Raw genomic sequence first — 22,146 nt, forward strand, 5'->3', positions numbered from 1 at the left:
TGTAGAGCTGGTTTGGTGGTGTTGAATTCTCTTAGCGTTTGTCTGTCTGTTAAGCTTTTGATTTCTCCATCGAATCTGAATGAGATCCTTGCCGGGTAGAGTAATCTTGGTTGTAGGTTCTTCCCTTTCATCACTTTAAGTATATCATGACACTCCCTTCTGGCTTGTAATGTTTCTGCTGAGAAATCAGCTGTTAACCTTATGGGAGTTCCCTTGTATGTTATTTGTCGTTTTTCCCTTGATGCTTTCAATAATTTTTCTTTGTCTTTAATTTTTGCCAATTTGATTACTATGTGTCTCAGCGTGTTTCTCCTTGGGTTTACCCTGTATGGGACTCGCTGCACTTCCTGGACTTGGGTGGCTATTTCGTTTCCCATATTAGGGAAGTTTTTGTCTATAATCTCTTCAAATATTTTCTCTGGCCCTTTCTCTCTCCCTTCTCCTTCTGGGACCCCTATAATGGGAATGTTGTTGCATTTAATGTTGTCCCAGAGGTCTCTTAGGCTGTCTACATTTCTTTTCATTCTTTTTTCTTTATTCTGTTCCACAGCAGTGAATTCCACCATTCTGTCTTCTAGGTCACTTATCCATTCTTCTGCCTCCATTATTCTGCTATTGATTCCTTCTAGTGTAGTTTTCATTTCAGTTATTGTATTGTTCATCTCTGTTTGTTTGTTCTTTAATTCTTCTAGGTCTTTGTTAAACATTTCTTGCATCTTCTCGATCTTTGCCTCCATTCTTTTTCCAAGGTCCTGGATCATCTTCACTATCATTATTCTGAATTCTTTTTCTGGAAGTTTGCCTATCTCCACTTCATTTGGTTGTTTTTCTGGGGTTTTATCTTGTTCCTTCATCTGGTATATAGCCCTCTGCCTTTTTATCTTGTCTTGTCTTTCTGTGAATGTGGTTTTTGTTCCACAGGCTGCAGGACTGTACTTCTTCTTGCTTCTGCTGTCTGCCCTCTGCCACAGCTTTATTTTTTATTTATTTTTGGCTGTGTTGGGTCTTCGTTCCTGTGTGAGGGCTTTCTCTAGTTGCGGCAAGCGGGGGCCACTCTTCATCGCGGTGCGCGGGCCTCTCACTGTCGCGGACTCTCTTGTTACGGAGCACAGGCTCCAGACTCGCAGGCTCAGTAGTTGTGGCTCACGGGCCTAGTTGCTCTGCAGCATGTGGGATCTTCCCAGACCAGGGCTCGAACCTGTGTCCCCTGCATGGGCAGGCAGATTCTCAACCACTGCGCCACCAGGGAAGCCCAGCAGCTTTATTTTTAATAGCCCCAAACTGGAAATAATTCAGCTGTCTTTCACCTGGTGGATGGCTAAACAAACAGTGGTGCACCTACAAGATGGAATACTACTCAGCAATAAAAAGTAACAACTATTGATACATGTGACAGTCTGATGAGCCTCCACAGAATCATGCTGAAGTGGTGGGGGGAAGGGGAGTAAATCCCAAAGGTCACATACTGTGACTCTACTTATATAACATCCTTGAAATGAGACAATTACGGAAATGGAGAACAGATTAGTGGTTGTCAGGTATCACGGAGGGCATGGAGGTGTAAGGAGGTGGCAACATTAGGGATCTTGTGGTGATGAAACTATTCTGTATCTTGACTGTATCAATGTCAATGTCCTGGTTATGATATTACACTACAGTTTTGCAAAAATGGTACCATTGGGGCAAACTGAGTAAAGGGTACTTGGGCTCTCCTGGTATTATTTCTTACAATTGCATGTGAATCTATAATTATCTCAAAATAAAAAGTATAATTTGTAATAAAGCCAAAAAAGGCAGGGGGGTGGGGGGACAACAGAAGCAGAAATAAACAAGTGGGACTACATCAAATTAAAAAGTTTCTGCACAGCAAAGGAAACCATCAACAAATGAAAAGGTAACCTACAGAATGGGAGAAGATATTTGCAAATCATATAACTGATAAGGAGTCAATATTTAAATACATAAAGAATTCATACAACTCAGTAGCAAAAAAAAGAAACCAAACAATCTGGGACTTCGCTGGTGGTGCAGTGGTTAAGAGTCCGCCTGCCAGTGCAGGGGACATGAGTTCGATCCCTGGTCTGGGAAGATCCCACATTCCACATGCCACGGAGCAACTAAGCCCGTGCGCCACAACTACTGAGCCTGCACTCTAGAGCCCGCAAGCCACAACTACTAAGCCCGCATGCCACAACTACTGAGCCTGCGCTCTAGAGCCCATGAGCCACAACTACTGAAGCCCGCGTGCCTAGAGCCCACACCCCGCAACAAAAGAAGCCACCACAGTGAGAAGCCCGAGCACCGCAAAGAGTAGCCTCCACTCACCGTGACTAGAGAAAGCCCGCGTGCAGCAACAAAGGCGCAGCGCAGCCAAAAAGAAACAAAAAGAACAAAACAATAAACCCCCCCAAAACTCGCAAACAATCCAATTAAAAAATGGGCAGAGGAACACAACAGACATTTTTCCAAAAAAGACATACAAATGGCCAATAGGCATATGAAAAGATACTCAACATCACTAATCATCAGGGAAATGCAAATCAAAACCACAATGTGTCATCACCTCACACCTGTTAAAATGGCTATCATCAAAAAGACAGCAAATAACAAGTGTTGGCGAGGATGTGGAGAAAAGGGATCCCGGGTACACTCTTGGTGAGAATGTAAATTGGTGCAGCCACTATGTAGGTTCCTCAAAAACTTAAAAATAGAAATACCATATGATCCAGCAATCCCACTTCTGAGTATATATTTAAAGGAAATGAAAACAAAGGATCTTGAAGAGATATCTGTACTCCCATGTTACTGCAGCATTATTCACGATAGCCAAGCTAGGGAAACAACCTAAGTGTCAACGAATAAGTGAATAAAGAAGATGTGATACACACACACACCAGAATATTGTTGAGCCATGAAAAAGGACATCCTCCTGTTTGCAAGACACAGATGGACCTTGAGGCATTATGTTAAGTGAAACAAGTCAGACAAAGACAAATACTGCACGATATCACTTACAGGTGGAATATTAAAAAGCTGAACTCACAGAAACAAAGACTAAAAGTGCTGTTGTTTTAAGCTGCTACATTTTAGGAAAATTTGTTAGACGGTAATAGATAACTGAATTCGGACAGAACTGAATACTGAACACTTCCTTACTTGAACTTATAAACAAAGTAAAGTATTTACACATAATTATTAGTTTTTCAAAGTAGAACAGCTTTGTGGTATTTGTTGTCTGCACGGCCTAGGAGCCAGAGGTAGTAACTAGAGTGTTAGGGACCCCTAACTTTCAATTTTGGCTCAAGTTCCAAGAAAACATGTACTCTTGAGATATAATTTGGTGGTTTGATATCTTTGTTTTTCTACCTGTAAGACAGTATTGACATACATTAATTCATTTGTTAAATTTAAAAAGTATTAAACTAATATAAATAGAATAAAATATAATAACTTAAACAAAAAAGAAACAGAGACTAGAATGGTGGTTACCAGGGGCCGGGGGCGAGGGGGTGGGAGAAAAGGGGAGATATGTTGGTCAAAGAGTACAAACTTCCAGTTATAAGATAAATAAGTTCTGGGGATCTAATGTACAGCATAGTGATTATACTTAATAACACTGCATTGTAAAAATAAAATAAAATACAGCAAAAATTTTTTCAAAAAAATCACAAATCATGAATCCAAGAAACCAGAGGATTCTGTAGCTGAATTTTCAATATAACTCCATATTATTTTTCAGCTAGACATTAGACTACACTAGAAATGACTTAAACTAGAAAGAACTTTGGAATAATTCCCAAGGCCTATTTTTTTGTCCAGACTGTGCTACAATCACTTTCTTTCTTTCTTTTTTTTAACACCTTTATTGGAGTATAATTGCTTTACAATGGTGTGTTAGTTTCTGCTTTATAACAAAGTGAATCAGTTATACATATACATAAATCCCCACATCTCCTCCCTCTTGGGTCTCCCTCCCACCCTCCCTATCCCACCCCTCTAGGTGGTCACAAAGCATCGAGCTGATCTCCCTGTGCTTTGCGGCTGCTTCCCACTAGCTATCTATTTTACATTTGGTAGTGTATATATGTCCATGCCACTCTCTCACTTTGTCCCAGATTACCCTTCCCCCTCCCTGTGTCCTCAAGTCCATTCTCTACGTCTGTGTCTTTATTCCTGTCTGGCCCCTAGGCTGTTCAGAACCTGTTTTTTGTTTTTAGATTCCATATATATGTGTTAGCATACGGTGTTTGTTTTTCTCTTTCTGACTTACTTCACTCTGTATGCAGACTCTAGGTCCATCCACCTCACTACAGATAATTCAATTTCGTTTCTTTTTATGGCTGAGTAATATTCCATTGTATATATGTGCCACATCTTCTTTATCCATTCATCTGAAGATGGGCACTTAGGTTGTTTCCATCTCCGGGCTATTGTAAATAGAGCTGCAATGAACATTTTGGTACATGACTCTTTTTGAATTATGGTTCTCAGGGTATATGCGCAGTAGTGGGATTGCTGGGTCGTATGGTAGTTCTATTTTTAGTTTTTTAAGGAACCTCCATACTGTTCTCCATAGTGGCTGTATCAATTTACATTGCCAACAACAGTGCAAGAGGGTTCCCTTTTCTCCACACCCTCTCCAGCATTTTTTGATGATGGCCATTCTGACTGGTGTGAGGTGATACCTCATTGTAGTTTTGATTTGCATTTCTCTAATGATTAATGGTGTTGAGCATTCTTTCATGTGTTTGTTGGCAGTCTGTATATCTTCTTTGGAGAAATGTCTACTCAGGTCTTCTGCCCATTTTTGGGTTGGGTTGTTTGTTTTTTTGACATTGAGCTGCATGAGCTGCTTGTAAATTTTGGAGATTAGTCCTTTGTCAGTGGCTTCATTTGCAAATATTTTCTCCTATTCTGAGGGTTGTCTTTTCATCTTGTTTAATTTTTCCTTTGCTGTGCAAAAGTTTTGAAGTTTCATTAGGTCCCGTTTGTTTATTTTTGTTTTTATTTCCATTTCTCTAGGAGGTGGGTCAAAAAGGTGCTTGTTGTGATTTATGTCATAGAGTGTTCTGCCTATGTTTTCCTCTAAGAGTTTTATAGTATCTGGCCTTACATTTAGGTCTTTAATCCATTCTGAGTTTATTTTTGTATACGGAGTTAGGGAGTGTTCTAATTTCATTCTTTTACATGTAGCTGTCCAGTTTTCCCAGCACCACTTATTGAAGAGGCTGTCTTTTCTCCATTGTATATTCTTGTCTCCTTTATCAAAAATAAGGTGACCATATGTGCATGGGTTTATCTCTGGGCTTTCTATCCTGTTCCATTGATCTATATTTCTGTTTTTGTGCCAGTACCATACTGTCTTGATTACTGTAGCTTTTTAGTAGAGTCTGAAGTCTGGGAGCCTGATTCCTCCAGCTGTTTTTCTTTCTCAAGATTGCTTTGGCTATTCAGGGTCTTTTGTGTTCCCATACAAATTGTGAAATTTTTTGTTCTAGTTCTGTGAAAAATGTCATTGGTAATTTGATAGGGATTGCACTGAATCTGTAGATTGCTTTGGATAGTAGAGTCATTTTCACAATGTTGATTCTTCCAATCCAAGAACATGGTATATCTCTCCATCTATTTGTATCATCTTTAATTTCTTTCATCAGTGCCTTATAGTTTTCTGCATACAGGTCTTTTGTCTCCTTAGGTAGGTTTATTCCTAGGTATTTTATTCTTTTTGTTGCAGTGGTAAACGGGAGTGTTTCCTTAACTTCTCTTTCAGATTTTTCATCATTAGTATATAGGAATGCAAGAGATTTCTGTGCATTAATTTTGTATCCTGCTACTCTACCAAATTCATTGATTAGCTCTAGTAGTTTTCTGGTAGCATCTTCAGGATTCTCTACGTATAGTATCATGTCATCTGCAAACAGCAACAGCTTTACTTCTTTTCTGATTTGGATCCCTTTTATTTCTTTTTCTTCTCTGACTGCTGTGGCTAAAACCTCCAAAACTATGTTGAATAATAATGGTGAGAATGGACAACCTTGTCTTGTTCCTGATCTTAGAGGAAATGGTGTCAGTTTTTCATACAATCACTTTTTTTTAAATTTTAGAATTTTATTTATTTTTTTATACAGCAGGTTCTTATTAGCTATCCATTTTATACATATTAGTGTATACATGTCAATCCCAATCTCCCAATTCATCACACCACCCCCACCCCCTGCCACTTTCCCCACTTGGTGTCCATACGTTTGTTTTTTATATCTGTGTCTCCATTTCTGCCCTGCAAACCGTTTCATCTGTACCATTTTTCTAGGTTCCACATATATGCATTAATATACAATATTTGTTTTTCTCTTTCTGACTTACTTCACTCTGTATGACAGTCTCTAGATCCATCCACGTCTCTACAAATAACCCAATTTTGTTCCTTTTTATGGCTGAGTAATATTCCATTGTATATATGTACCACATCTTCTTTATCCATTTGTCTGTCGATGGGCATTTAGGTTGCTTCCATGACCTGGCTATCATACAGTCACTTTCTATACTACAACAATCACTGAAGTTCTTGGAAATGCAACTTAGGTGGCTGTGACTCAATGTGTTATAGAATGCAAGTAAAAAACTGTCCAGGCACTTTCCTAGAGGCCCAGCATAGACATGGAGGCCTAGGGTTAGCCCTTACTTAGCTCTTCTCAATTTTTATAGGATGGGATAGTTAAGCATGAGCTACCTAGGCAAAAACACTGAGTGATCTTATACAAAAGTGAGGAAATAGATTATATTTAAGAGATAATAATACTCTCTGTAATTATACACACAGTATACACAGAGTTAATACACACAGTAATACTCTGCCCTAAGAAGTCACCTAGTGTAGCCCTCCAGAGAGAGTTCTGCCACCCAAGGGGGAGCTCATGTAGACTGTGATGTCACAGAATTAAAAAAGAATCAGTACTGAACTAGGTGTAAATGCTCAGGTATAAAAGGGACATTGATGGAGGAGAGTGTATTGTTAATTGTTGAGAAGGAAAACAGTCCTTCTGATATGAAAATTGGAGAGGTGGCAAAGTTTGGTGAGATATCACTTGTCTGCAAACATTTTCCAGCATAAAGGTTGAAGTCAAGATGAGGTCATGATGTCAGGTCCAAAGAGTGCAAAAAGAATGCCCAGGTTCATATAAAGTGCTTCCAGAAGAATTCTTAAGCAACAGTACTATCTATATATACTCCACAATTTGTAATTCATAAATACCATTAATTAAAAAAATACAAACAGCAATGTTCCCCTTTGTAGATACCAATAAAACCCAAAACATCCTAGTGAAATTTAGATTTGAGGTGCAACGGGAAAGCCTTTAACCCAAAGAAAAGGCCAGAAGGCAAACACTGTTGAACATGACGAGATTTTTACCATCCGCTCATAATTCCAGTTTAACAAATCATACCTCGCCACAATGTTTTTTGGCCACTTCTTCTAGGCGGGACTTTAACAAATTAACAGTTTCATTTGACAGACCTTTGGCATTCATTAATGCTATTTCAGGGACTCTGGAAAAGAAAAAAACAAAAAGGAGTTACTCTAGAAAGTACAGATTATTTGCATTAATATTTGCTAAGTTCCAAGCTCGGGGCCTGGGGATTTCATAAGGGCCTCATTTGTGAATCTCTCTGTACCCCCAGCAACATTTCTTTTCATCTCAAAAGCATTTTAATTTTACCCCAGCAACTCTGTTGACACAGTACTCAGCATGGAGGCACCTGCAGCCTGTGGGGGCAGCAGTGGGCTGGCTAGTTGTCAGTGTGGGCAGTCGGGTGCCCTGATCCCCCAGAGGACCCGACATACATGATTGGGGCTCGATCAGGGGTCTCCCCAACTCCTCTGTGTGATTTCAGCTTTACAACCTGATTTAAATTTTTAGCATCAATTACTGTCTACTGCCTTTTAAAAAAATCACTCCAGCTCTGTGTGTGATTCTAGCCTAGTAACTTCACTATGAGCTCCCTTGTATGGTAACGCTCCATCCTGGCTTGCCCCTCAACGTCAGTTTACTCAGACAGCTCACCTGCCAGAGTCCAGACGCTCTGTGCTCATCAGTGCACTCCAGCATAAAGCAGGACAAGAATACTAGGCGAGATGGAGCCACAGTGATCTATCTAGTATTCCCACAACATGCTGTGTCCCAGGCACTCATTCTGCTGTAAATGAGCTCACTTACTCATACATAAATCTAGTCATGCACACTCTGCAAACTCTGCTCTTCCAAGGATGCCTACCACACTCTCCTCTCCATCCCTATAGAGCGCAACTAAGAGTTAACACTTTCTACCCAAGGAAAGTACAACCAGCCCTTGGGGTTCTTTTATTTCCAACCAATACACATCTAATAACAACTCTGAGATTAAGTAGGCTTCAGTTGAAGAGAAGATGATTCATCACTTCCCACCAAGCATTTCTGAGTAATGCATGGCGTTTTACCTTGGCGAAGCCTTTACTCTTCACTTACCTATGGACTCTCTCAATGCTTCAGTATGATAGATTGCTACAATCATCAATCTAGTTGGATAGATGGAAATCGGAGAGAGACTACTGAGTCTATGTGTGGTCCAGCCAATCCAGGACTCTCTCTCTCACAGTGGCATCAAGGACTATTTTGCAGAAAAGGAAAGTTTTCCTGCCCCATATCATCTCAAAAGATAGGAATGTTTCCCCAAGTCAAGACTTACATAATTTTTTTTTTAAAAAAAATCAAGCAGTCATTATATAGCAATATTAACAAAATGGTGAAAAATTCAACTGCAACACTAATTAAACTTGCTTTAAAATTTCCAGTGTTCTCTTTATGCCTTTGCTACATAATTCATAATTTTATGTAGCTGATATTATCATGTTTACTTTTTAACTTTTTGTTAAGCATTTGCATGCTGTTTCTTAAATAATATTTTTACCAAGTAGACACATCAAGATTTACCTGACGAGTTCTCTAAAGTAGTGGTTCTCAACCAGGGGTGACTGTGCACCCCCCAGAGGACATCAGTCAATGTCAAGAGGGCAAAGAAGCTCTGCGCCCCTCCCCGCATTCCTTGCCTAAGCATCTCTTCCATCTGGCTGGTCCTGAGTTGTATCCTATATAATAAACCGGTAATAGTAAGTGAAGTGCCTTCCTGAGTTCTGTGAGCTGTTCTAGCAAATTATCGACCATGGGCATTATGGGAACCTGCAAATTTATAGCCAGTTGATCAGAAGTACTGGGACTTGCAACTGGCATCTGAAGTCTTGTTGTGGGACTGAGCCCCTAACCCAGCTATCAGTTTTAGTGTCAGAATTGAATTGAATTGTCTGGACACCCTGTTGGTGTCAGAAAAGACACCACCTATACAGTGTCAGGAAAACTAAAACCTAGAGAGGCACTGTCTTATTTTTCTTTGATAAAATTCATCACCCTTCAATTAATGCATAAATTAACTTTCTGAATACCTACTATATCTACTCTAGGCATAGAGGTTGGGCAAAAAGTGGGTTACTAACTTTGAGGAACTCAACTTGACCTATCTGTATTTTCACATTCTCTATCACCTCTTAAGATAACAAGTCCCATACATTTACCACCCACTGTGTAAGGCAGGACTTCCTTTTATTTGTCACATTCCTTCACTGGCTTCCTACACAACAAGCTCAAACCACAAAACATCATCCAGGCCAATCTGCTTTTCCACATGGAATGTCTGGGGAAAGGTTACATGGAATATGCATGGTACTTTGAAAAAAGAATACTCAAGTCCTGATAGCTAATGTTTTTCTTTTACAAGTGAATCTCAGCCAGAGGGAGTATCACCTTCAGTGGGAGTTTAGAAATACATGAGGTTTTCGGCTGTCTCACTGACTGGGGAACTCTCTTGGCATTACTGGGTAGAGGCCAGTGATGTTACACGTCCTGCAGGCTGTGGGAGTGCCCAGTGAAAACTCGTTAGCAGTCCCCCCACAGAAACAGGGCAACTCTAAATCCTCCTTTACTCTAGGAAGTAAAGGTCCCACTGGCCTGGAAGGCTACTCTAAGTCCTAATGCCTATCATACTTTAAAACTAAGTCCACAAGGCTTTTATAGTCACTGCACCTTTATCTTTTTCTTCTAGATTGTTCCTCTTACTTGTTTATGAAGAGTTAAACAAACAAAAGTTAACAAATCAGAGGAAACAAACATTAGTCATGGAGCAAATATTACCATCCATAGAGACTACTAACTATAAGCTAACTTAACAGGAGACAGGTTTCATGACAATGTCTATTGCTGATGTAGTTTTGATGAAATGCAAGTGATAGGAAATAAAATTTTAAATGGAATAGGGGCAGAAGGAGAAAACACCATTAAGTTCAAACTGTTCTTATGTTTTCAAAACAGAGAACTGAAATCACATGAAAGCTATTTCTAAATGTACTCACACATCTGGATAGGTGGGTGGGCATTTCACTCTCAAATCCACTTTCACATATACTTCTTCACCAGTCAAGCCCTGAGGGTATAGAACTAAATTGATTTCAGGAGGCTCTTTGACCTAAAAGAGAAAAAGAAAATCTTTTTTTCTCTAGAGAGCCAATCATTAAAGATTAAGATAAAAATTATTAATATTTTAGCCAAAGTTCTACTTTTTAAATATTACACATAATTTTATTTTATATAAGTGTTGGTCACATTTTCCTAAAGCATGGTTTAAAAACAAAACCTGGAGGGCAGACAGCAGAAGCAAGAAGAATGACAATCCTGCAGCCTGTGGAACAAAACCCACATTCACAGAAAGACAGACAAGATGAAAAGGCAGAGGGCTATGTACCAGATGAAGGAACAAGATAAAACCCCAGAAAAACAACTAAATGAAGTGGAGATAGGCAACCTTCCAGAAAAAGAATTCAGAATAATGATAGTGAAGATGATCCAGGACCTCGGAAAAAGAATGGAGGCAAAGATGGAGAAGATGCAAGAAATGTTTAACAAAGACCTAGAAGAATTAAAGAACAAACAAACAGAGACGAACAATACAATAACTGAAATGAAAACTACACTAGAAGGAATCAATAGCAGAATAACTGAGGCAGAAAAATGGATAAGTGACCTGGAAGACAGAATGGTGGAATTCACTGCTGTGGAACAGAATAAAGAAAAAAGAATGAAAAGAAATGAAGACAGCCTAAGAGACCTCTGGGACAACATTAAACGCAACAACATTCACATTATAGGGGTGCCAGAAGGAGAAGAGAGAGAGAAAGGACCCGAGAAAATATTTGAAGAGATTATAGTCGAAAACTTCCCTAACATGGGAAAGGAAATAGCCACCCAAGTCCAGGAAGCGCAGTGAGTCCCATACAGGATAAATCCAAGGAGAAACACACTGAGACACATAGTAATCAAATTGGCAAAAATTAAAGACAAAGAAAAATTATTGAAAGCAGCAAGGGAAAAACGACAAATAACATAAAAGGGAACTCTCATAAGGTTAACAGCTGGTTTCTCAGCAGAAACTCCACAAGCCAGAAGGAAGTGACATGATATATTTAAAGTGATGAAAGGGAAGAACCTACAACCAAGATTACTCTACCCAGCAAGGATCACATTCAGATTCGATGGAGAAATCAAAAGCTTTACAGACAAGCAAAAGCTAAGACGATTCAGCACCACCAAACCAGCTCTACAACAAATGCTAAAGGAACTTCTCTAAGTGGGAGAAGAAAAAGACCTACAAAAGCAAACCAAAAACAATTAAGAAAATGGTAATAGGAACATACATATCAATAATTACCTTAAACGTAAATGGATTAAATGCTCCAACCAAAAGACACAGGCTTGCTGAATGGATACAGAAACAAGACCCATATATATGCTGTCTATAAGAGACACACTTCAGACTTAGGGACACATACAGAATGAAAGTGAGGGGATGGAAAAAGATATTCCATCCCCTGAAGTAGCTATACTCATAACACATAAAATAGACTTTAAAATAAAGAATGTCACAAGAGACAAGGAAGGACACTACATAATGATCAAGAGATCAATCCAAGAAAAACATATAACAATTATAAATATATATGCACCCAACAGAGAAGTACCTCAATACATAAGGCAACTGCTAACAGCTATAAAAGAGGAAATCGACAGTAACACAATAATAGTGGGGGACTTTAACACCTCACTTACACCAATGGACAGCTCATCCAAAATGAAAATAAATAAGGAAACACAAGCTTTAAATGACACAATATACCAGATAGATTTAATTGATATTTATAGGACATTGCATCTAAAAACAGTAGATTACACTTTCTTCTCAAGTGCGCACAGAACATTCTCCAGGACAGATCACATCTTGGGTCACGAATCAAGCCTCAGTAAATTTAAGAAAATTGAAATCATATCAAGAATCTTTTCTGACCACAACGCTATGAGACTAGAAATGAATTACAGGGAAAAAAACGTAAAAAACACAAACACATGGAGGCTAAGCAATATATTACTAAATAACCAAGAGATCACTGAAGAAATCAAAGGGGAAATCAAAAAACACCTAGAGATAAATGATAATGAAAACACAATGATCCAAAACCTATGGGATGCAGCAAAAGCAGTTCAAAGAGGGAAGTCTATAGCTATACAAGCCCACCTCAAGAAACAAGAAAAATCTCAAATAAACAATCTAACCTTACACCTAAATAAACTAGAGAAAGAAGAACAAACAAAACTCAAAGTTAGCAGAAGGAAAGAAATCATAAAGTTCAAAGCAGAAATAAATGAAATAGAAACAAAGAAAACAATAGCAAAGATCAATAAAACTAAAAGCTGGTTCTTTGAGAAGATAAACAAAATTGATAAACCATTAGCCAGACTCATCACTAAAAAGTGGGAGAGGACTCAAATCAATAAAATTAGAAATGAAAAAGGAGAAGTTACAACAGACACCGCAGAAATACAAAGCATCCTAAGAGACTACTACAAGCAACTCTATGTAATTAAATTGAAGTAATGAAATTGAAACTGTGACTAAAAATCTTCCAACAAACAAAAGTCCAGGAGCAGATGGCTTCACAGGTGAAGTCTATCGAACATTTAGAGAAGAGCTAACACCCATCCTTCTCAAACTCTTCCAACAATTGCAGAGGAAGGAACACTCCCAAGCTCATTCTATGAGGCCACCATCACTCTGATACCAAAACCAGACAAAGATACTACAAAAAAAGAAAATTACAGACCAATATCACTGATGAATATAGATGCAAAAATCCTTAACAAAATACTAGCAAACAGAATCCAGCAACACATTAAAAAGATCATACACCATGATCAAGTGGGATTTATCCCAGGGATGAAAGGATTCTTCAATATATGCAAATCAATCAATGTGATACACCATATTAACAAACTGAAGAAGAAAAACCATATGATCACTCAGTAGATGCAGAAAAAAGTTTCTGACAAAATTCAACACCCATTTATGATAAAAAGTCTCCAGAAAGTGGGCATAGAGGGAAACTATCTCAACATAATAAAGGCCATATACGAGAAACCCACAGCAAACATCATTCTCAACAGTGAAAAACTGAAAGCATTTCCTCTAAGATCAGGAACAAGAGAAGGATGTCCACTCTCACCACTATTATTCAACATAGTTTTGGAAGTCCTAGACACGGCAATCAGAGAAGAAAAATAAATAAAAGGAATACAAATTGGAAAAGAAGAAGTAAAACTGTCACTGTTTGCAGATGACATGATACTATACATAGAGAATCCTAAAGATGCTACCATAAAACTACTAGAGCTAATCAATGAATCTGGTACAGTTGCAGGATACAAAATTAATGCACAGAAATCTTGCATTCCTATATACTAATGATGAAAAATCTGAAAGAGAAATTAAGGAAACACTCCCATTTACCACTGCAACAAAAAGAATAAAATACCTAGGAATAAACTTACCTAGGGAGACAAAAGACCTGTATGTAGAAAACTATAAGACACTGATGAAAGAAATTAAAGATGATACAAATAGATGGAGAGATATACCATGTTCTTGGATTGGAAGAATCAACATTGTGAAAATGACTCTACTACCCAAAGCAATCTACAGATTCAGTGCAATCCCTATCAAATTACCAATGACGTTTTTCACAGAACTAGAACAAAAAATTTCACAATTTGCATGGAAACACAAAAGACCCTGAATAGCCAAAGCAATCTTGAGAAAGAAAAACAGCTGAAGGAATCAGGCTCCCGGACTTCAGACTCTACTAAAAAGCTACAGTAATCAAGACAGTATGGTACTGGCACAAAAACAGAAATATAGATCAATGAAACAGGATAGAAAGCCCAGAGATAAACCCATGCACATATGGTCACCTTATTTTTGATAAAGGAGACAAGAATATACAATGGAGAAAAGACAGCCTCTTCAATAAGTGGTGCTGGGAAAACTGGACAGCTACATGTAAAAGAATGAAATTAGAATAGTCCCTAACACCATACACAAAAATAAACTCAAAATGGATTAGAGACCTAAATGTAAGACCAGACACTATAAAACTCTTAGAGGAACACATAGGCAGAACACTCTATGACATAAATCACAGCAAGATCTTTTTTGATCTACCTCCTAGAGTAAAGGAAATAAAAACAAAAATAAACAAATGGGACCTAATGAATCTTAAAAGCTTTTGCACAGCAAAGGAAACCATAAACAAGACAAAAAGACAACCCTCAGAATGGGAGAAAATATTTGCAAATGAAGCAACTTACAAAGGATTAATCTCCAAAATTTACTAGCAGCTCATGAGCTCAATATCAAAAAAACAAACAACCCAATCCAAAAATGGGCAGAAGACCTAAACAGACATTTCTCCAAAGAAGATATACAGATTGCCAAGAAACACATGAAAGAATGCTCAACATCATTAATCATTAGAGAAATGCAAATCAAAACTACAATGAGATATCATCTCAGACCGGTCAGAATGGCCATCATGAAAAAATCTACAAACAATAAATGCTGGAGAGGGTGTGGGGAAAAGGGAAGAACCCTCTTGCACTGTTGGTGGGAATGTAAACTGATACAGCCACTATGGAGAACAGTATGGAGGTTCCTTAAAAAACTAAAAATAGAACTACCATATGACCCAGCAATCCCACTACTGAGCATATACTCGGAGAAACCATAATTCAAAAAGACACATGCACCACAATGTTCACTCCAGCTCTATTTACAATAGCCAGGTCAAGGAGGCAACCTAAAATGCCCATCGACAGATGAATGGATAAAGAAGATGTGGTACATATACACAATGGAATACTACTCAGCCATAAAAAGGAATGAAATTGGGTCATTTGTAGAGATGTGGATGGATCTAGAGACTGTCATACAGAGTGAAGTAAGTCAGAAAGAGAAAAACAAATATCGTATCTTAACGCATATATGTGGAACCTAACAAAATGGTACAGATGAACCAGTTTGCAGGGCAGAAATAGAGACACAGATGTAGAGAACAAACGTATGGACACCAAGGGGGGAATGTGGCGGGGAGTGGTGGTGGTGGTGGGATGAATTGGGAGATTGGGATTGACATGTATACACTGATGTGTATAAAATGGATGACTAATAAGAACCTGCTGTATAAAAAAATAAATAAAATTCCAAAAACCCCGAAAACCTCCAAGACAGAGTACATATTCCTTTTCAAAGTTTCTAAGGAGTGACCTGAAATGTCCCAAGTAGCCTCCATTCATTCAAATGTCACTGAGCGCTGATGACCTTCTGAGTGCTGCCCTAGAGACTGAGAGTTCAGAGGCAAATCTACACAGACACGAACCCAACTAGCTGGCACAGAGTAGAAGACAAATGAATGCTTTCAAAAAGTGATGAGTGCTGTAAAGAAGACAAAGCCAAGTCATGGAACATAGTGATGGAGGAGGAGAAGGTACGCAGACAGGCAGGTCAGGGGAGGCCTCTTGAGCAGGGGATACTTCGAATATTGAGATAAGTGAAAATCTTGACATGAAGAAATCTGATAGCTCTTCTAAAATTGTGTATGCTTTCAACCAACTGCTTTTCACCAAATACTCCATTCTTCTTTATTTATGTATGCTTTTTCCAAAAAGGATTTGAGACAGTTTATATTATCTACATATCATGAGAAAGGGGAGGCTGAGGGAGCATATACACATATGGTCCAGACACTTGACCAACTTTGAGAGGTAGGTGCAACCTCCTTTGTACAGACATTTTACAGACAAGGCGGCTCAGGCTCAGACTTTCAGTTTCTTGCCCACCAACACACAGCAACAAATCTGGACTTCAAATCCAATTCTGACTCCCAAATCTGTCTTTTCCATCAGCCCTCCCTTGTTAATGCCAACCCTGAGTTGCTGTGACTGAGCCTTGACTTTCCCTTGGAATGTCCAGGCAGCCAGGGCAAAAAGAGAAATGCGGCATTATCAGAAAAGAAAAAAGATAAAAATTCTTCTAAGGGTAAAAAAGTACTTAGCAACATTAAATTCTAATAGAAATTTATAACATGAACCTTACATGTGGCACCATGAATCACACAATCAGCTATGTATATAAAATACGTAAGCTTGGTTTTTATTTCTTTTTTAATAGAATCCCTGATTTTTTAGCTGGATACATTTCCCAGATGCCTTTGCAGCTCAGTGTGGCTACTGGATTAATTTCTGGCCAGTAAGATGAAAGAACTATAATATGCAATTTCCAGGAAGTGAACTTTATCAAAGGAAAGGGATGAAACTTCTTCATCCCCTTCTCATTCCAGCTGGCTGGAATGCAGATGTGATGACTGGAGGTCAGACAGCCATTTTAGACCACGAAGGGCACTTTAAGGATGGTAGAACAGCAATTCAGAAAAAGCCGTAGACTCCAGACTTTTACATGTAAAAAAATAAACTTTGTTATTTTAAGTTTTCTGTCATATGTAGCTAAACCTAATCCTAACCAGTACAGGCTCACTGGAAAAAAAAAAATAAAGACAGTCAGGGAACAGTGCTTTCAGAGGTAAGAACAGAATATTTGCCAGGCTTCTCTCAAGTGAACTGAGAGGCTTCCCAACATGTGAAGATGCTTTTATGCAAAACATGTTTAGGATACCAAGTGTTAGCTCATATTAGGGCATTCAAGGACTCCTGGAGCTGAACAGGACTTGATTAAAAAGTTCAACAATCAAGATGTTCTAAAGATTAGGATTGGGTAAGACCTCCTTCATGCCTTTAGAAGATAAATGGTCATTAGAATTCAATGTTGATAAAATCTTTGATTTAACCTGCACAAGGAAATAATGAATTCCTGGAATATTTGTAGGTAAAAAAACTCAAAGTAAGGGGTAACCAAAATTTTTTGAGAGCACCTAATGAGAGGAAAACACAATGCAGAATGTATAGCTACAAAGTATACAAAATTCTACATGAGAAAAAAGATTTGTTTTGAAGACTGAAAATGCAAGTGACATGAAGGCAGCATAATAAGTAGTCATGGAGAGAAGGGCACGCTACAATGAGAGATGAGTTAAATTTGCTTCCCAATGAGATCATGAAGTTGGAGACTCTCCTGAAGTACCATCAAATAACCAAACAAATCTTCAAGGTATAAAAAGTGAAAGAATAACACAAACTCAGTCCTAAAACATGAGAGGTAATGCTCATTTGGACTAATCCCCCCTAGAATTAAAAAAATTAAAAACACTAGCTCTTCAAGAAACAAAACCCAAGGATCTTAATAAACCCCACAGGATGAGGAACACTGACCAAGGGGACCCTTTTTTTTTTTTTGCGGTACGTGGACCTCTTACCGCCGCGGCCTCTCCCGTCGCGGAGCGCAGGCTCCGGACGCGCAGGCTCAGCGGCCATGGCTCAGGGGACCAGCCGCTCCGCGGCATGTGGGATCTTCCCGGACCGGGGCACGAACCCGTGTCCCCTGCATCGGCAGGCGGACTCTCAACCACTGCACCACCAGGGAAGCCCGGGGACCCTCTTTTCAGCCCAGTGCACAACACCTGGAAGAGCGCCCGGCCACCACTGGCAGAAACCCCAGTTTCTCTGTCTGAATGTGGTTTTCTTGGGCACTTCCTCACACTCAGGCCCCCAAAAATAAACTGATGTAAGCATGTGTCTATTTCTGTTAGAAGTACTGGAGTGAAGGATAAGACTATAAAAAACTGAGAATTTTAACAGCCATTCCACATAGGAGCAAATCTTTTGGTTCCAAGGCATGACGGTTAATGACAGCCTGCGATTAAACTTTACTGGTTTACAAGATGAGCAGCAGAGTGAGGATGAGGTTTGGGAAATTAATTAAAAATACTAACACAAAAGGGAGAGGGATGGACTGGGAGTTTGGGGTTGGTAAATGCAAACTATTACATTTAGAATGGCTAAACAACATGGTCCTACTGTATAGCACAGGGAACTATATCCAATCTCCTGGGATAAACCATAATGGAAAAGAATATTAAAAAAAGAATGTATCTATGTGTAAAACTGAGTCAATTTGCTATACAGCAGAGACTGGCACAACACTGTAAATCAACTATGCTTCAATTAAAAAAAAATACTAACGCAATTTTTCCTTTACACAGCCATGTAAATATACTTGACATTACTGAACTATACACTTTAAAATTGTTAAGCTAGTATATTTTATGCCATGTGTTTTTAACCACAGCACATAAAAGAAAAAGTTACACAATTCAAACCACTTTCAGGTGTTTGGTCTAGAATTGTTACCTAGATTCTGCTCATCACATCCCCCTTACATTTTGATGGCAAGACTTTGCTCAGCATGGCCTCTTGTTTCTTACCTGCCTCCATTCTCACATGCTGTAATGTGGGGAAGAAACTAGTCTGTGTGAAAAAACAACAAATCTAGAAATAAAGTAACGTGCAAGTTAGATAATCTGGGCAAGTCTTTGGTTTTAAGTCTGTGAAGATGCCCCTCCCCGCAAAAAAAAATGATGATAGTAAAATCTAAGAAATTAGATTTTATGTCAAATGCCTTAATCACTGACTTCCCCCCATATCTCTTTTTCTAAATAGACCCAAATACATTTGGGAATTATTTCAGTTAATAAAAAAATTTTGAGAGCTTTTTACCAGGAACTAGGCATGTACATGTGAACAAACACAGAGACTCTGTCCTTATGAAGCCAGCCTACTCTCATACAATGTAAAGGTGGCATTTCAAATTAGTGGAAAAGACTGAAAAAAATCATCTGTGTTAGTCTAACTGGCTAGTTGGGGGTGAAAGTGGGCAGCCTAGATTCATACTCAGACAGAGGTAAGAACTTTAAAAAATAAAAAGCTATTTCTATATTTATTTGATGGAAGTTTAAAAACAAAGTCATGAAAGAATTAAAAGAAAGTCTTGAAGAATTCATTCTTTTGGTAACACTGGAGCAGGGAAAAAAACAAACCACAGGGACCATGTAACAACAATAAAATGAAAAAAAAGGTCATTTTGACTATATTAAACTTTTTAAAAATTGCATAAATTACCTAAATATCAAAATGCATAATGGTTAATTAGGGGAAAATATTTGCAATATATGACCCCAAATGCTAATTTTCTTAACATATAAATTAACATCTAAATAGCTCTGACATATGAATAAGAAAGTAGACAATAGAGTGTAAAAATAAACCAAACAACATTGAACAGTTCACAGAAAAAAATCCATGGCTTAGAGACAAAGGTGGTCCTCATAATTCACAACTAAAGAAGTAAAATTGTTTCATCTATCTACTGGCAAAGATGAAAAAGTCTGACACTACAGTGTTGGTGAAGATGTAGGAAAAGAAGCACTCATACACTACCGGTGGGCCCAGAGACAAAAGCAAGGCTTTAGGAGGGAGGTTTACAACAGCTATCGAATTATAAGTGAGCAGACCTTTGGCTGACAGAAAATTAGCCAAGATAATTAAGTTAACAATAAATTTATAACTCTAGAGGAAATTATATTTTCAACTAGTGGTGTCCAAACTTTAGTATGTAAAATAATTTTTAGCATGTACTCCCAAAATGTTATTTATAAATAACGTACATATGTTACTAAACCAAAATCTACATTATAACACATCCCCCAAAAAGAAGTTTAAAAAACTTCAGATGTTTAAAAAACCTAAAGTTTACTCAGGTCAATAATTCTGAGCTGAATTTACTGGCAACAAATTTGGCCTGAATTGACATGAGGCTATTGATAGTCTTTAACCATCCCACTGAGTGTAAATATTTGAATATTCACATGGTTTGCTGTGTTTGATTCTGCGTGCTGCTCCAGACACTGAGTGAGGTATTAGGTAAGTATGGAATGTGCACATGTGGCCATGAACACAAACACTTCTGAATTCTGAAATGTATCAGGCCTCAGGGTTTTGCATAAAGGATTGTGGGCTTGCATAACCTTTCCCTAAAGAGTGGCAAGTAATAAGTATTTGTTGAATGACTACATTTTTTTAAAAAACGTTTTTAAACTTTTTTTTTATTGAAGTATAGTTGATTTACAGTGTTAATTTCTGCTGCACAGCAAAGTGACTCAGTTATACACACATATACAATCTTTTATATTCTTTTCCAATATGGTTTATCCCACGATATTGAATATAGTTCCTTGTGCTATACAGTAGGACCCTGTTGCTTATCCATTCTGCATGTAATAGTTTGCATCTACTAATCCCAAACTCCAAGTCCATCCCTCCCCCACCCACCCCCCCTTGGCAACCACAAGTCTGTTCTCTATGTTGAATGACTACATTCTGATTCATCCTTATGACCACCAATTATTTGCCTAGCAAAGTGTTAAGGCTATTTGCCCATGTACCTCAGGGTACAGCTATCTGAATCCTTCTATCTGCCTATTACAGTTTTTGATTTTGTTTGCTCTACTATCTTGTTATAAAGACCACCAGCTATAAATTCTGAGATTATCAGTATCCCTACCTACAGCAGTACCTTTTTCTTTTCTGTTTTCTTGCAGTCTTAGGACCAGATAATTAAGCTGTGTAAAGTAAATAAACTGTCTCTGAATGAAGTCTTAGGAACTTTGTACTGAGCCCCCGTGTACACTTTGCAACAGGTATTTTGGCTTCATGAGCCGAATTCCTGGTTCTCAATGTTTGGGAACAGAGAAGTTACCAGATAACCAGAAAGTTACATTGTTATTTTATTACAAGCTTCTATAAGGGGAATATTTACATTTTTACTATTTCAGCTTAAAAATAACTCTTGAAATTAAGCACTAGAAAAGTAAGCTGCCTGAGGGAAGGGGGTTGGGTTTGGTTTGTGCTTGACTGTATTCCCAATACCTAGAACAATAAATAGTTAATGAAGGAAGGAAAACATTGGGTGAGAAGGAAAATGTTTTGCCCTGACAGCTCCCGAAGATCCTATTTCTTGAGAAAATCTCGGATGTGCTGATAAGGCACATGTTGTAAAATGCCAGAATTAAAGGTAGATGAAGGGGGCTTCCCTGGTGGCGCAGTGGTTAAGAATCCACCTGCCAATGCAAGGGACACGGGTTCAAGCCCTGGTCCAGGAAGATCCCACATGCTGTGGCGCACCTAAGCCCATGCCACAACTACTGAGCCCACGCTCTAGAGCCCACGTGCCACAACTACGGAGCCCACGTGCTGCAACTACTGAAGCCGGTGCGCCTAGAGCCCATGTTCCGCAATAAGAGAAGCCACCGCAATGAGTAGCCCCCACTCGCCACAACTAGGGAAAGCCCGCGTGCAGCAGCGAAGACAGCTGCAACACAGCCAAAAATAAATAAATTTAAAGGTAGATGAAAGAAGGTACTACTTTTTAAATAATACTATAAAGAGTTTGGTAGATAATTCTTCAAGGATGATGAGGGAAAGACTGTCAGTATCAGCAGCTTATAATGTGCCTTAACTTACTTCCAGACAAAAAGAAAAATAATATTTTAAGTCAAATGCCATTTTAAAAGGGTGGACTCAGCACACTCCCTCTCCATTACAGCTAAGAAGACTGTATTCCATACTCTCTAAGCGCCTTGGAGAAAGGTACAGAGGAAAGTTGCTCCACACAGCACATTACAGGGAGGATGCCTGAGGAGTACAATGGGATTACATGGTTAATAGTTTTGAA

The 22,146-nt window shown here is 38.5% G+C and overlaps 1 protein-coding gene across 4 annotated transcripts in view; it reads right to left on the reverse strand.

Moving 5' to 3' along the window:
* EIF2AK4 (eukaryotic translation initiation factor 2 alpha kinase 4) overlaps window positions 1-22,146 on the reverse strand; it is a 115,688-nt gene that overhangs the window by 92,857 nt on the left and 685 nt on the right. For 3 of the 4 annotated variants that reach the window (XM_049705510.1, XM_049705509.1, XM_049705512.1), the window contains exons 2-3: window positions 10,439-10,551; window positions 7,446-7,548 (exon numbers count right to left, since the gene is read on the reverse strand). In XM_049705510.1, coding sequence (XP_049561467.1) covers window positions 7,446-7,548; window positions 10,439-10,551 — 216 coding nt within the window. Of the gene's footprint in view, window positions 1-7,445; window positions 7,549-8,969; window positions 9,125-10,438; window positions 10,552-22,146 lie in introns of those variants that run through there. The other variant, XM_049705511.1, reaches the window with a different exon arrangement.

This window comes from Orcinus orca, chromosome 2 (genome assembly GCF_937001465.1).
Source record: "Orcinus orca chromosome 2, mOrcOrc1.1, whole genome shotgun sequence".
Classification (NCBI taxonomy): domain Eukaryota; kingdom Metazoa; phylum Chordata; class Mammalia; order Artiodactyla; family Delphinidae; genus Orcinus; species Orcinus orca.